At 40.8% G+C, this 14,340-nt stretch overlaps 1 protein-coding gene across 4 annotated transcripts in view; it reads left to right on the top strand.

Annotated features, from left to right (window-relative positions):
- The first annotated feature begins 240 nt into the window (after positions 1-240).
- Positions 241-14,340, top strand: part of LOC133617161 (RNA binding protein fox-1 homolog 2-like) — a 139,335-nt gene continuing 125,235 nt past the window's right edge. For 3 of the 4 annotated variants that reach the window (XR_009816949.2, XM_061976955.2, XM_061976956.2), the window contains exon 1: positions 241-1,806. Coding sequence is in view for 3 of the 4 variants with exons in the window: in XM_061976955.2 (XP_061832939.2) it covers positions 1,555-1,806 (252 nt within the window). In the remaining variant the exon portion in view is untranslated. The remainder of the gene's footprint in view (positions 1,807-14,340) is intronic. The other variant, XM_061976954.2, reaches the window with a different exon arrangement.

Raw genomic sequence — 14,340 nt, 5'->3', positions numbered from 1 at the left:
TCTTATATGGGAAAAATAAACAGTAAAAATGTAAGGGAAAAAAGCAAAAAAAATCGGTATGTAATGGGGAAAAATCTGAAATGTTAAAGTTATAATTAATAATATACTTAGTCACTTTTAATAAATAGGATTTTTTTTTCATATTTTGACTTTTTAGTATGCGGCCCTTGGTAGAAAAAGTTTGGACACCCCTGAACTAAAGTATAAGTATCGATATTTTAAATTGAGCATCGATATATGATACTTCAGTATCGATCCGCACACCACTATATTCCCATTAGCCTTTGACCACTGGGTGTCATCCAAGCAACAAAAATACGAGAGGAAACCAAGGCAAGACTGCATGACTCAACAACAGGACCTTGGTTGTGTAAGAACTTAGGAATTAATTTTTATTCTATTCTTACATGGGATAAATCAACAGTAAAAATGTAAGGGGAAAAAAAAAAAAAAAAATCGGTATGTATTGGGAAAACACTGAAATGTTTAAAGTTATAATTAAGAATATACTTAGTCACTTTTAATACAGAGCTGAAACTATCTGTTTTTAGGATTTAAAAAAATAAAAAAATAATATGGCCTTGGTGGAAAAAGTTTGGACACCCTTGAACTCAGTGTAAGTATCGATATTTTAAATTGAGCATCGATATTCGAGCAAAAATGTGGTATTCGTTGGTATCGATATTTCAGTATCGATCCGCACACCCCATTAGCCTTTGACCACTGGGTGTCATCCAAGCAACAAAAATACGAGCGGAAACCAAGGCAAGACTGCATGACTCAACACCAGGACCTCGGTTGTGTAAGAACTTAGGAATGATCTCTTTCAAGAACGAGACCTTAGGGCATAAAAAAAACCCCGAGCTGTAACGAGAGAATGTGTAAGATGGAGGGCGGGCAACGGGGCAGCGTGCGGTCCGAACATGGCCGTCTTTCGGAGCATTGAGTCCGACCCCCTTTCCGCCCCCCCGCCCCGCACCAATGTATGGAAGCACTGCGGCACGTTGCGCACACTAGCGGGCTGCGTTGGAAGGGAGAGCGGAAGACTGGCGAGAGGGAGGGGAGGTGGGCTTCCTTCTAGAACACGCCGCCAGAGAGCACACTCCGGAGGCAGGAAGAGGGCAAAACAACCGGGACATTGCGGACTAACATGGGCGGGAAGCAGCGCTCCTGAGCGGCTCCACTCGGCGTCAACCTCCGCTTGATCTTGTGGGGAAACGTGTCGGGGGCTTCGTCGTCTTGTTTGGGGATGTTGTGGCGCCAGAACAAGCGGCCATCGCTGTAGAGAAGACACAAGAAGAAGACCATTCCTTTATGGACATTTGGCAGCCATTTATTGCGCTTCTTTAATTGGCTCGTTATGGCGACAAATTGCATCGAGCGCTTTTAATCGCAACAAGCGAGCACGTTACAACATTTGACCCGCGCAAAGTCAACTATATTACGGTGTTCGTCGACATTGTTGGCACAAAGGCCGCTTTTTAACAAAGCGAGGCCTCCTCCTTCTCCTCCGGTGCAGCGGGAAGACGAAGAGCAGAAGAGCCGTCTTTTTAAATGTTAATGTCGACCGACGTTGCATCCGTCATGCTGCCCGTGTCACGCGGACTCATGGAGCGGGAGAGGGAGCTGGACACCCTGGCCGGGGTGCACCCTGGCGCGGGCGGAGCTGCGGCGTCCGTGCGGGGAATGAAGCGAGGAGACCCGGAGCCGGATGGGCAGACGGCGGTGGCGCTGGTGGACTCCGTCGGGGCGGAGTGCAAGCGTCCCCGCATGGACGGCTCCGGGGGAATCGGCGAGGTTGGACAGGTAAGGGAACTGACTTCTTGCACGGTGTTAGCTTGTTATTGCATGATTGACTCCCCATATTTGACCTTTGCAATACCCCAAATAACTGAAGGCTTTGCACAATTCCAGGTGCTCACATTGCCAATGTTGTATAAACCAAATCCATTTTTTTTTTACTAATTTGAATTACATTTAGCATTGCCTTCTTATATATAAAAAACCTCAGCATTGTGCAACAAAACTAAATGTTGTACTGACAAATGTTTACTTGTGTGGTCCTTGGGGGGGGGGTGAGGGGTATTTGAGGTAAACACAACAGGGTCACGACTGCACCCTTGACTGTGTTTACACTGCAGGCCAAAGTGGAACAAATCTCTTTTTTTTCAAATCTGTTTTTTTTCAACTGACTGTTTACACCACAAGTAAAATGTGATCTTAATCAGACTCAAGTATAAATGCACACAGGGCCCAATGTGGCCCCTTGACGTCATTTGCATGTGTAGTTCACTAAAGTGAAAACAAAGGAAGTTGACCGGATTCCGTAAACAAACAAGGAAGTCGCTACTGTGCAAAATAAAAGTCGCCACAACTTAAAAAGTTGTGTTTTTACATGAAAATAATGTAAAGTAATATAATGAATGAATGGATGTGTATGTTTTAATATATTTGGAAGGATTCCAATCTTTTAATGGCTGTTAAGTAGAGGACACACTGACATCAGATCTACGCTAGCTTTATTTTTCAACTCACTTAAACAATGTACGTTAGATGTACGCAAATAAGCAACACTTCAACAATCAACATTTATACATAATCAAAATATATATTCATATATAACAGAGCAGGGCAAATATTTTGACTCGGGGGGCCACATTGAGAGAAAAATCTGTGACTGGGCGGCCAATGTGTACGTGTGTATGAATTATATATACACATTTAGCTGTCAAAATCTGCTGTACAGTATTGATTGATTGAGAAGTTTATTGACATCTTAAAGAATTGAATCCATGTACCGTATTTTTCGGAGTATAAGTCGCACCAGCCTAAAATGCATAATAAAAAAGGAAAAAAACATGTATCAGTCGCACTGGAGCCCGGCCAAACTATGAAAAAAAACTGCGAATTATAGTCCGAAAAATACGGTTGTGTGTGTTTGGGTCCCTTTTTTCCAGGAACACTACCAAAAGTCACAATGTCTGATAGAATTCTAAAAACAGACCACCTCAAAAAAAACAGAATGGAACTTTACAGTTTTTTACTTAATGGGACACCCAAAATGTACCTGAAAATAAAGAAAGTGGGTGCGTCTGCCTCACAATACGAAGGTCCTGAGTAGTCGTGAGTTCAATCCCGGGCTCGGGATCTTTCTGTGTTGAGTTTGCATGTTCTCCCCGTGACTGCGTGGGTTCCCTCCGGGTACTCCGGTTTCCTCCCACCTCCAAAGACATGCACCTGGGGATAGGTTGATTGGCAACACTAAATTGGCACTAGTGTGTGAATGTGAGTGTGAATGTTGTCTGTCTATCTGTGTTGGCCCTGCGATGAGGTGGCGACTTGTCCAGGGTGTACACCGCCTTCCGCCCGATTGTAGCTGAGATAGGCTCCAGCGCCCCCCGCGACCCCAAAGGGAATAAGCGGTAGACAATGGATGGATGGATGGAACTATGAACAATAAAACACTGAATATTAACAACATATGAACACCTTTTACTTCTCAGACCAGCTCCTCCATTGACATCTTTTACAATCAAGCAAAACGCAACAAAAATGTAAGAAACGGCAAAATATGAATGCAAAGTTTAATAAACGCAATATGATATATTATCATTTTTGTACAGAAATTTGTTGCAAAAATTTGCTTCCGCATCTGTTCCTGACACACGTTTTTGGGACTGGCTGCCTGAAAACAAACTTGGCCCACTCTGCTTTGTTCCTCGTCAATTACCGTAATAACTTCTATAACACTCAAAAGTGCAGATTTCAACCATTGAAATACTTTCTATAGTTCAAGACTTACGGTCATTTAAACACAACACTGCACATCATAATGGCAAACACACTTTTGATGTTAAATGTCTAAAAAAATGTTGAGAACGTCCGCTGGGTCGTATTTTGCCCAGGTCTGTCATAAAACATAGTCTATTATTTACACACTGTTGACCAGTGAAGCACCAAAAATTTGTTGGCTGAAAATCGACTTTGATCAATGAAACAACAATGTCGAACCCGGACGTTGTGATGAAATATTATCCACTTCGGCTGACCGACCAGTCGCCTCTTTTTCCGCGCACACGAATGACGTAAAATTTGCAATTTAAACTGAAGTCACATTCGAAAAGATCACATTCCTAACTGATTCAGACTACCATCTGATGCCAAAAGATCAGATTTCAAGCACTTTGGAGCGTTTCGACCGGCAAAAAAAAAAAAATCCGCTCTGTGTCACTTAAAGGCCAAACAATCTGATTTGGTTTGCAGTGTAAACTCGGCCCTCGACTCTCCAACTCATGCTTGGACCAACGTTCTACACTCGGGTTGTACGGTGTACCGGTACTGGTATAGTACCGCGATACTAATAAATCATATTCTGTACTATACCGCCTCTAAAAAGTACCTATGATCCCCTCACCCCCTTTTTGATAAATTAATAAATGACACAATATGTCAATGTTTTTCAACCTTTTTAGAGACAAGGCATATTTCTTTCATTGAAAAAATGCGGAGGCACACCACCAGCAGAAATCATAAAAAAACGAAACTCAGTTGACAGTAAAAAGTCGTTGTTGCAATTGTTGGATATGACTTTAAAGCATAACCAAGCATGCATCACTATATCTCTTGTCTCAAAGTAGGTGTACTGTCACATCACACCCTGACTTATTTGGACTTTTTTGCTGTTTTCCTGTGTAGTGTTTTACTTCTTGTCTTGCACTCCTATTTTGGTGGCTTTTTCTCTTTTTTCTGTATTTTCCTGTAGCAGTTTCATGTCTTCCTCTGAGCGATATTACCCCCACATCTACTTTGTTTTAGCAATCAAGAATAATTAAGTTATTGCTATCCTTCTTTGTGGGGACATTGTTGATTGTCATGTCATGTTCGGATGTACTTTGTGGACGCCGTCTTTGCTCCACAGTAAGTCTTTGCTGTCGTCCAGCATTCTGTTTTTGTTTACTTTGTAGCCAGTTCGGTTTTAGTTTGGTTCTGCATAGCCTTCCCTAAGCTTCAATGCCTTTTCTTAGCGGCACTCACCTTTTGTTTATTTTTGGTTTAAGCATTAGATACGACGACACACCCTCGTCGTCTCACACAACGTGTTCCCAACATCTACAAAGCAATTAGCTACCTGCTGCCACCTACTGATATGGAAGAGTATTACACGGTTACTCTGCCGAGCTCTAGACAGCACCGACACTCAACAACAACACATCATTTGCAGACTACAATTACTGGTTGGCAAAAAATATTTTTAACCCAAATAGGTGGAATTAGATAATCTCACAGTGCTTGAAAAACACTGCAATATGTTACAGACTAATTAGGAGTCTTTGTTTACTTACTCCTAAAAGACTAGTTGTTTAGTATGTTCACTATTTTATTTAAGGACTAAATGGCAATAATAAACATTTTTTTTCAAATAAAGACAATAATGAAATTTTTTGTGGTCCCCTTTATTCAGAAAAGTACCGAAAAGTATCAAAATATATTTTGGAACCGGTACTAAAATATCAGTATCGGGACAACACTATTCTTTCTACACTGCTCAGAAAAATGCCATTGACCTATTTTCCTCCTAATACCATCTTCTTGTGGCAAATGCTGAAATATGCATTTGACTGAGGGTTGCAGTGTAGAGTTAGAGGATGCTCTGCACGTCATTAAAGTGTATTATTTATGTCGAAGTGGCCTGTGAGAAGGCAGGCAGCTATTTTCCTGCAAGCAGTAACACAAGTGAAGTGGGCTGTTTGGGAAGATGAATGACTGCTGCTCCATGCAGACATGCTGCTGAGTGCTGACGGGCAGCTTTAATGCACTTAAAGTAGGTGTGTGCGTGTGCGTGTGCGTGTGTGTGTGTGTTTGTTTGTTTGTGTGAGAGATTGAAGAGAAGCGCAGATCAATAGCGGCGGCCTCTAAAATGTATCGAACGTGAGCTTGTTGGACAGTGCGGAAATGAAAGAGTTGGCAATGGCCGCTGTGTTGGTGCAGGAACAGATTTTCCCTATCACTGGCAGCAAAGAGGCTTTGTTTGCGGCTAATGGGATCAAGTCTCACACTGGAGGGGGCATTATAAACACACTGATCCCTGATATCCTTATCTAAGGCCGAGCACTCACACAACACTCCTACTATACATACAAACCCCGTTTCCATATGAGTTGGGAAATTGTGTTAGATGTAAATATAAACGGAATACAATGATTTGCAAATCATTTTCAAGCCATATTCAGTTGAATATGCTACAAAGACAACATATTTGATGTTCAAACTCATAAACATTTTTTTTTTTTGCAAATAATCATTAACTTTAGAATTTGATGCCAGCAACACGTGCCAAAGAAGTTGGGAAAGGTGGCAATAAATACTGATAAAGTTGAGGAATGCTCATCAAACACTTATTTGGAACATCCCACAGGTGTGCAGGCTAATTGGGAACAGGTGGGTGCCATGATTGGGTATAAAAGTAGATTCTATGAAATGCTCAGTCATTCACAAACAAGGATGGGGCGAGGGTCACCACTTTGTCAACAAATGTTTGAGCAAATTGTTGAACAGTTTAAGAAAAACCTTTCTCAACCAGCTATTGCAAGGAATTTAGGGATTTCACCATCTACAGTCCGTAATATCATCAAAGGGTTCGGAGAATCTGGAGAAATCACTGCACGTAAGCAGCTAAGCCCGTGACCTTCGATCCCTCAGGCTGTACTGCATCAACAAGCGACATCAGTGTGTAAAGGATATCACCACATGGGCTCAGGAACACTTCAGAAACTCACTTTTAGTAACTACAGTTGGTCGCTACATCTGTAAGTACAAGTTAAAACTCTCCTATGCAAGGCAAAAACCGTTTATCAACAACACCCAGAAACGCCGTCGGCTTTGCTGGGCCTGAGCTCATCTAAGATGGACTGATACAAAGTGGAAAAGTGTTCTGTGGTCTGACGAGTCCACATTTCAAATTGTTTTTGGAAACTGTGGACGTCGTGTCCTCCGGACCAAAGAGGAAAAGAACCATCCGGATTGTTCTAGGCGCAAAGTGTAAAAGGCAGCATGTGTGATGGTATGGGGGTGTATTAGTGCCCAAGACATGGGTAACTTACACATCGGTGAAGGCGCCATTAATGCTGAAAGGTACATACAGGTTTTGGAGCAACATATGTTGCTCCAAACACGGGGCGGCATGGCGTAGTGGGTACAGCAACCGTGCCAGAAACCTGAGGGTTGCAGGTTCTCTCCCCGCCTCTTACCATCCAAAAAATCGTTGCCGTTGTGTCCTTGGGCGGGACACTTCACCCTTTGCCCCCGGTGCCACTCACACCGGTGAATTGAATGATGAATGATAGGTGGTGGTCGAAGGGGCCGTTGGCGCAAATTGCAGCCACGCTTCCGTCAGTCTACCCCAGGGCAGCTGTGGCTATGAAAGTAGCTTACCACCACCAGGTGTGAATGATTGAAGGGTTCTACATGTAAAGCGACTTTGGGACGGTATAGCTCGGTTGGTAGAGTGGCCGTGCCATCAACCTGAGGGTTGCAGGTTCGATCCCCGCTTCCGCCATCCTAGTCACTGCCGTTGTGTCCTTGAGCAAGACACTTGACCCGCCTGCTCCCAGTGCCACCCACACTGGTTTAAATGTAACTTAGATATTGGGTTTTCACTATGTAAAGCGCTTTGAGTCACTAGAGAAAAGCGCTATATAAATATAATTCACTTCACTTCACTTCACTTGGGTACTTAGAAAAGCGCTATATAAATCCAAGTTATTATTATTATTATATGTTGCCATCCAAGCAACGTTACCATGGACGCCCCTGCTTATTTCAGCAAGACAATGCCAAGCCACGTGTTACATCAACGTGGCTTCATAGTAAAAGAGTGTGGGTACTAGACTGGCCTGCCTGTAGTCCAGACATTGAAAATGTGTGGCACATTATGAAGCCTAAAATAGCACAACGGAGACCCCCGGACTGTTGAACAACTTTAGCTGTACATCAAACAAGAATGGGAAAGAATTCCACCTGAGAAGCTTCAAAAATGTGTCTCCTCAGTTCCCAAACATTTACTGGGTGTTGTTAAAAGGAAAGGCCATGTAACACAGTGGTGAACATGCCCTTTCCCAACTACTTTGTCACGTGTTGCAGCCATGAAATTCTAAGTTAATTATTATTTGCAAAAAAAAATAAAGTTTATGAGTTTGAACATCAAATATGTTGTCTTTGTAGCATATTCAACTGAATATGGGTTGAAAATGATTTGCAAATCATTGTATTCCGTTTATATTTACATCTAACACAATTTCCCAACTCATATGGAAACGGGGTTTGTACATACAAGGGCTGTGAATCTTTGGGTGTCCCACGATTCGATTCAATATTGATTCTTCGGGTCACGATTAGATTTTAAATCGATTTTTTTCGGTTCAACGCGATTCTCGACTCAAAAAGGATATTTTCCCGATTCAAAAGGATTCTCTATTTATTCAATACATATATTTCAGCAGGATCTACCTCAGTCTGCTGACATGCAAGCAGAGTAGTAGATTTTTGTAAAAAGCTTTTATAATTGTAAAGGACATTGTTTTATCAACTGATTGCAATAATGTACATTTGTTTGAACTATTACCGTATTTTCCGCACTATAAGGCGCACCTAAAAACCACAAATTTTCTCAAAAGCTGACAGTGCGCCTTATAACCCGGTGCGCTTTATATATGGATAAATATTAAGATTCATTTTCATAAAGTTTCGGTCTCGCAACTTCGGTAAACAGCCGCCATCTTTTTTCCCGGTAGAACAGGAAGCGCTTCTTCTTCTACGCAAGCAACCGCCAAGGTAAGCACCCGCCCCCATAGAACAGGAAGCGCTTCTTCTTCTACTGTAAGCAACCACCCGCCCGCGTTGAAGAAGAAAAAGCGCGCGGATATTACCGTACGTTTCATTTCCTTTGTGTGTTTACATCTGTAAAGACCACAAAATGGCTCCTACTAAGCGACAGGGATCCGGTTCATGAAAAGACGCAATCTCTCCATTCGCACACGGATTACTATTTCACAGCAACAGATATTCCTGTGAACCGCACTGTGGATACAACGGGAGCACGTACGGTGAATATTCGCACCACAGGGAATGAGAAGTCATCCTTCACTGTGGTTCTAGCTTGCCATGCTAATGGCCAGAAACTTACACCCATGGTGATATTCAAAAGGAAGACCTTGCCAAAAGAGACCTTTCCAGCCGGCGTCATCATAAAAGCTAACTCGAAGGGATGGATGAAGAAAAGATGAGCGAGTGGTTAAGGTAAGTTTAAGTTTACGCGAAGAGGCCGGGTGGCTTTTTTCACGCAGCTCTGTCCATGTTGATATACGTATGTTTGTGATTGCACATTTGCGTACATTTTGGGAGTGAACAGAGTTGTTAGAACGCTGGTTTTTAATATATTATTAAAGTTTGACTGACCTATCTGACTGTTTTTTTGACATTCCTTTAGCGCAGTTAGATGCGGCTTACAACACGGGGCGGCTTATAGGTGGACAAAGTTTTGAAATATGCCGTTCATTGAAGGCGCGGCTTATAACCCAGGGCGCCTTATGGTGCGGAAAATACGGTAAATGAACCAAAAATATGACTTATTTTATCTTTGTGAAAATATTGGACACAGTGTGTTGTCAAGTTTATGAGATGCGATGCAAGTGTAAGCCACTGTGACACTATTGTTCTTTTTTCTTTTTTTTTATAAATGTCTAATGATAATGTCAACGAGGGATTTTTAATCACTGCTATGTTGAAATTGTAACTAATATTGATACTGTTGTTGATAATATTCATTTTTGTTTCACTATTGGTTTGTTCTGTGTGGTGTTTGTGTCTCCTCTCAATTGCTCTGTTTATTGCACTTCTGAGTGTTGCTGGCTCGGCTTTGCTTTTGGAATTGGATTGCATTGTTATGGTATTGCTGTGTATTGTTTTGTTGGATTGATTAATAAAAAAAAAAAATTTTTTTTTTTTTTTTAATATATTTTTGATATATATATATATTTTTGCAAAAATAAAACAAAGAACCAACGGTCTAAAATATACACATTAGTGTACCAAAGACAAATAAGTGACGAAAAAGTACCATCCATCCATTTTCTACTGCTTTTCCCATAATCAATAAAAATTGTTCTGTCTTCTAGCCGTCCATAACGGTTCTAATGAATGGTGTCAACAATAGCAGCGTAAGCTAGCATTAGCTCACTGCTATCAATGCATCGCTAAAATAGTCTGTCTGTCTTAACGCTTATAATAACAATATCACTCATATTTGGTTCATTTTCAGGTCAGGACATGTAAATGGAATATTGTTGGCGCTTTCTGGATGTTTTTAGAGAGTAGAATGAGAGGACACCGTCTTTTAGATATTTATCTACGTTTCTTCATTGGTCACTCTGTAAGTTTTACAATATAACTAAAACAATTCTTACTTACAAAAGCATCCCATGTGTGATGTCTGTAGGAGTGTTTTCATGCATATTTGTACACGCTATCGTAATGTAATCAAGCTAGCTAAAAATACTAACAGGTTTACGTGTGTCTGTTTGTATTATTAACTTACAATTTCATTCTTTTTGTATTGTTTCACTTTCACAAATTCCTCAGTAAATTCACCAAAACGTCAGTGTGGAGTTATTGTGTCTGTTTAGCTGATTGGAGAGCTAGCTTGCGCAGCTAGCGGGGTCCTTGACGATGACTTCTGTTTTGTTTGATCAGCCGTTTTACTGCCGTGTTAGAGTCACCGTTTGGAAACAATTACCGTATTTTTCGGACTATAAGTCGCAGTTTTTTTCATAGTTTGGCCGGGGGTGCGACTTATACTCAGGAGCGACTTATGTGTGAAATGATGAACACATTAGCGTAAAATATCAAATAATATTATTGATCTCATTCACGTAAGAGACTAGACGTATAAGATTTCATGGGATTTAGCGATTAGGAGTGACAGATTGTTTGGTAAACGTATAGCATGTTCTATATGTTATAGTTATTTGAATAATAATATGTTACATTAACATACCAGTTGGTTATTTATGCCTCATATAACGTACACTTATTCAGCCTGTTGTTCACTATTCTTGATTTATTTTAAATTGCCTTTCAAATGTCTATTCTTGCTGTTGGCTTTTATCAAATACATTTCCCCAAAAAATGCGACTTATACTCCAGTGCGACTTATATATGTTTTTTTCCTTCTTTATTGTGCATTTTCGGCCGGTGCGACTTATACTCCGAAAAATACGGTACATCTGCAGCTCATAGTCTGGTCCAGCTAATATATGGAAAAATATGTATCTTCTAAAATTGAGTGGGTGTGGCTTATATTCCGGTGCGCTCTGTAGTTTGGAAAATGTTTGGTCAATTTTACAGTTTTACGGTGAAATCTATTGTAATTTTTACAACGTGATGGATAACTTGCTTGAAAATTATAAGTAAGAGTTAAATGCGTTAAAATGTAATTTCGGAAATTATCGGTATCGTTTTTTTTATTAACAGTATCGTTTTTTAAATTTTTTTTTAAATTTTATTGTATTATTTTTTTAATTTTTATTAAATCAACATAAAAAACACAAGATACACTTACAATTAGTGCACCAACCCAAAACCCCATTCACACTCATTGACACAAAAGGGTTGTTTCTGTTATTAATATTGTGGTTCCTACATTATATATCAATACAGTCTGCAAGGGATACAGTCCGTAAGCACACATGATTGTGCGTGCTGCTGCTCCACTAATAGTACTAACCTTTAACACTTCATTTGACTCATTTTCATTCATTACTAGTTTCTATGTAACTGTTTTTATATTGTTTTACTTTCTTTTTTATTCAAGAAAATGTTTATAATTTATCTTATTTTATTTAATTAATTTAATTTAAAAGTACTTTATCTTCACCATACCCATCCATCCATTTCCTACCGCTTAATCCATACCTGGTTGTCCAAATTAGGCATAATAATGTGTTAATTCCACGACTGTATATATCGTATCAGTTGATATTGGTATCGGTTGATATCGGTATCTGTAATTAAAGAATTGGACGATATCGGCAAAAAGCCATTATCGCACATCCCTAATTATAAGTCAAGCAAATATGGCATATTTATTTAATTTAAAGAAAAAACTGTTTAAATGTAGGATACATTTGTTAGATAATATCAAAGTACATGTCGGGTTTTTTTCTATCAAAATTGAAAGACCAAATACATTGAATAAGAAAAGTTGAAGTACTTTAACGACTTTAGTCCCAGGTGTTCAGGAACCAAATAAAAGTGAGTCACCTGTGCAGTTGTGCAGTAAACAAAGTACAATTCCAGACGGGAAATATTGTCATTTTAAAAGTTAAAGTTAAAGTTAAAGTACCAATGATTGTCTCACACACACACTAGGTGTGGCGAAATTATTCTCTGCATTTGACCCATCACCCTTGATCACCCCCTGGGAGGTGAGGGGAGCAGTGGGCAGCAGCGGTGGCTGCGCCCGGGAATCATTTTTGGTGATTTAACCCCCAATTCCAACCCTTGATGCTGAGTGCCAAGCAGGGAGGTAATGGGTCCCATTTTTAAAGTCTTTGGTATGACTCGGCCGGGATTTGAACTCCCAACCTACCGATCTCAGGACGGACACTCTAACCACTAGGCCACTGAGTAGGTAGCAACACTACTTTGGCGTTGGAGCAGTCAAAGTCCGAGAGACGGCAATAAAATGCACACAACTTCCTGTGGAATTCAGTAAGTGGAAAATATTAGGCTCGCACCCGATGACTCGCCTTCCTTCCTGAACTTTGACCTCTAAGTGCTGTAAAGAGCTGTAATAACGTTAACGTCCATTAGTGGTGGAGGGCCCATGTTCCTGTCAGCACTACCATAGCCATCACAATACTAGTCAGGTAATCAAGTTCTAAGAGATCCAGCCATGATTTAGTTTCCTGCAACAACAGGGACACCCTTTTATCCTTAAAGATGTCCACAACACCCCTGCTTGTCCCCTATGAGTTGGCCCCTGGCTAATGTTGTCTGTTCCAATATCCATCCAGCGTGTTGCATGTTTAGCTGTCACTGCGTGTCGGAATCCAGCCTCTCTCTCTAACCTAATAAGGTTTGGCCCGGGTTTGACAACTCTGAGGACAAACGACCTGACTGGGACACTCCCTTCGCCAGTCTAATCAAATTCAATTCAATTAAATTGATTCAAAAGGATTTGAATACCTGTCAGGTCCAAACACTGATGGCATCTATTAAACAGACAAGAAGCAAGGAATCATGCAGAGACAGAGTTCAATTTGGCTCAATGAGGAGAGACGTATTGGGCTGTACTCTTAGTTACAGATCCAACCTACGCTCTGAGGTACAGTTCCACGTGCTCCTCTATTTATTTGGGAGGTCCCTGGTTACATCACTGAGGCTGCTTCTGAAGGAAGGGGGGTAATTTCAGCAGCCCCAGTCGGACACAATATATGATTATTCAGAAATGCAAATGTGCTGACACTCGTGATATCGCCCTGTCTCTGCTTTGTCTGCGTCACGGTACTCGATGTTCGGCCTTGGCAGTCTGCAGGCCGAGTCTGGACACAAACACTGATACGAGACGACTCGCAATCTTTGCATTGCAAGTTGTCCCTTTGCACAGATAGAAAAGTACAACTTCAGCACAATTGATAACTATAGCAATGGCCCTTAAGCATAAGAGTTGTGTGATAACTTACACATAATTATTCTAACAATATCATATTTTTCGGACTATAAGGCACATTTAAAATCCTTTTCATTTTCTCAAAACTCAACACTGCGCCTTGTAACCCAGTGCACCTAATGTACGGAATAATTCTGGTTGTGCTTACCGACCTTGAAGCTATTATATTTGGTACATGGTGAAATGATAATTGTGACCAGTAGATGGCAGTCACACATAAGAGATGCGTGTAGACTGCGACATGACGCCATTAAACCACACTAAACCTTTAAATGTTTCGTTGAAAATATAGAACATTACACACAGTGCTCAAAAATCTGTCAAAATGTTTTAGTACAACTTTAAAGCCGCACTGCTTGATGGATTGTCGGCGCATTACAGCTACCATAGTCAGAGATACAAGTGTTACTATGGTGTGTGTATAAGGACCGCAAAATGGCACCCATTAGCAGACATGTTATCTGGCGTTTTGTTTCACATTATGCAAAAGCAACTTTTCTTACCATCTGGTACCTGCTGATCTGTATTTGGGATCTGCATAAGTCCTGAAAATGTGCACGCCTCCGCCTTTGTAGTCCGTACCGACGCCGTAATAAACCAGTAGATGGCAGTCA

This window comes from Nerophis lumbriciformis, linkage group LG16 (genome assembly GCF_033978685.3).
Source record: "Nerophis lumbriciformis linkage group LG16, RoL_Nlum_v2.1, whole genome shotgun sequence".
NCBI lineage: Eukaryota > Metazoa > Chordata > Actinopteri > Syngnathiformes > Syngnathidae > Nerophis > Nerophis lumbriciformis.
This window is presented reverse-complemented; position numbering and strand designations above follow the sequence as displayed.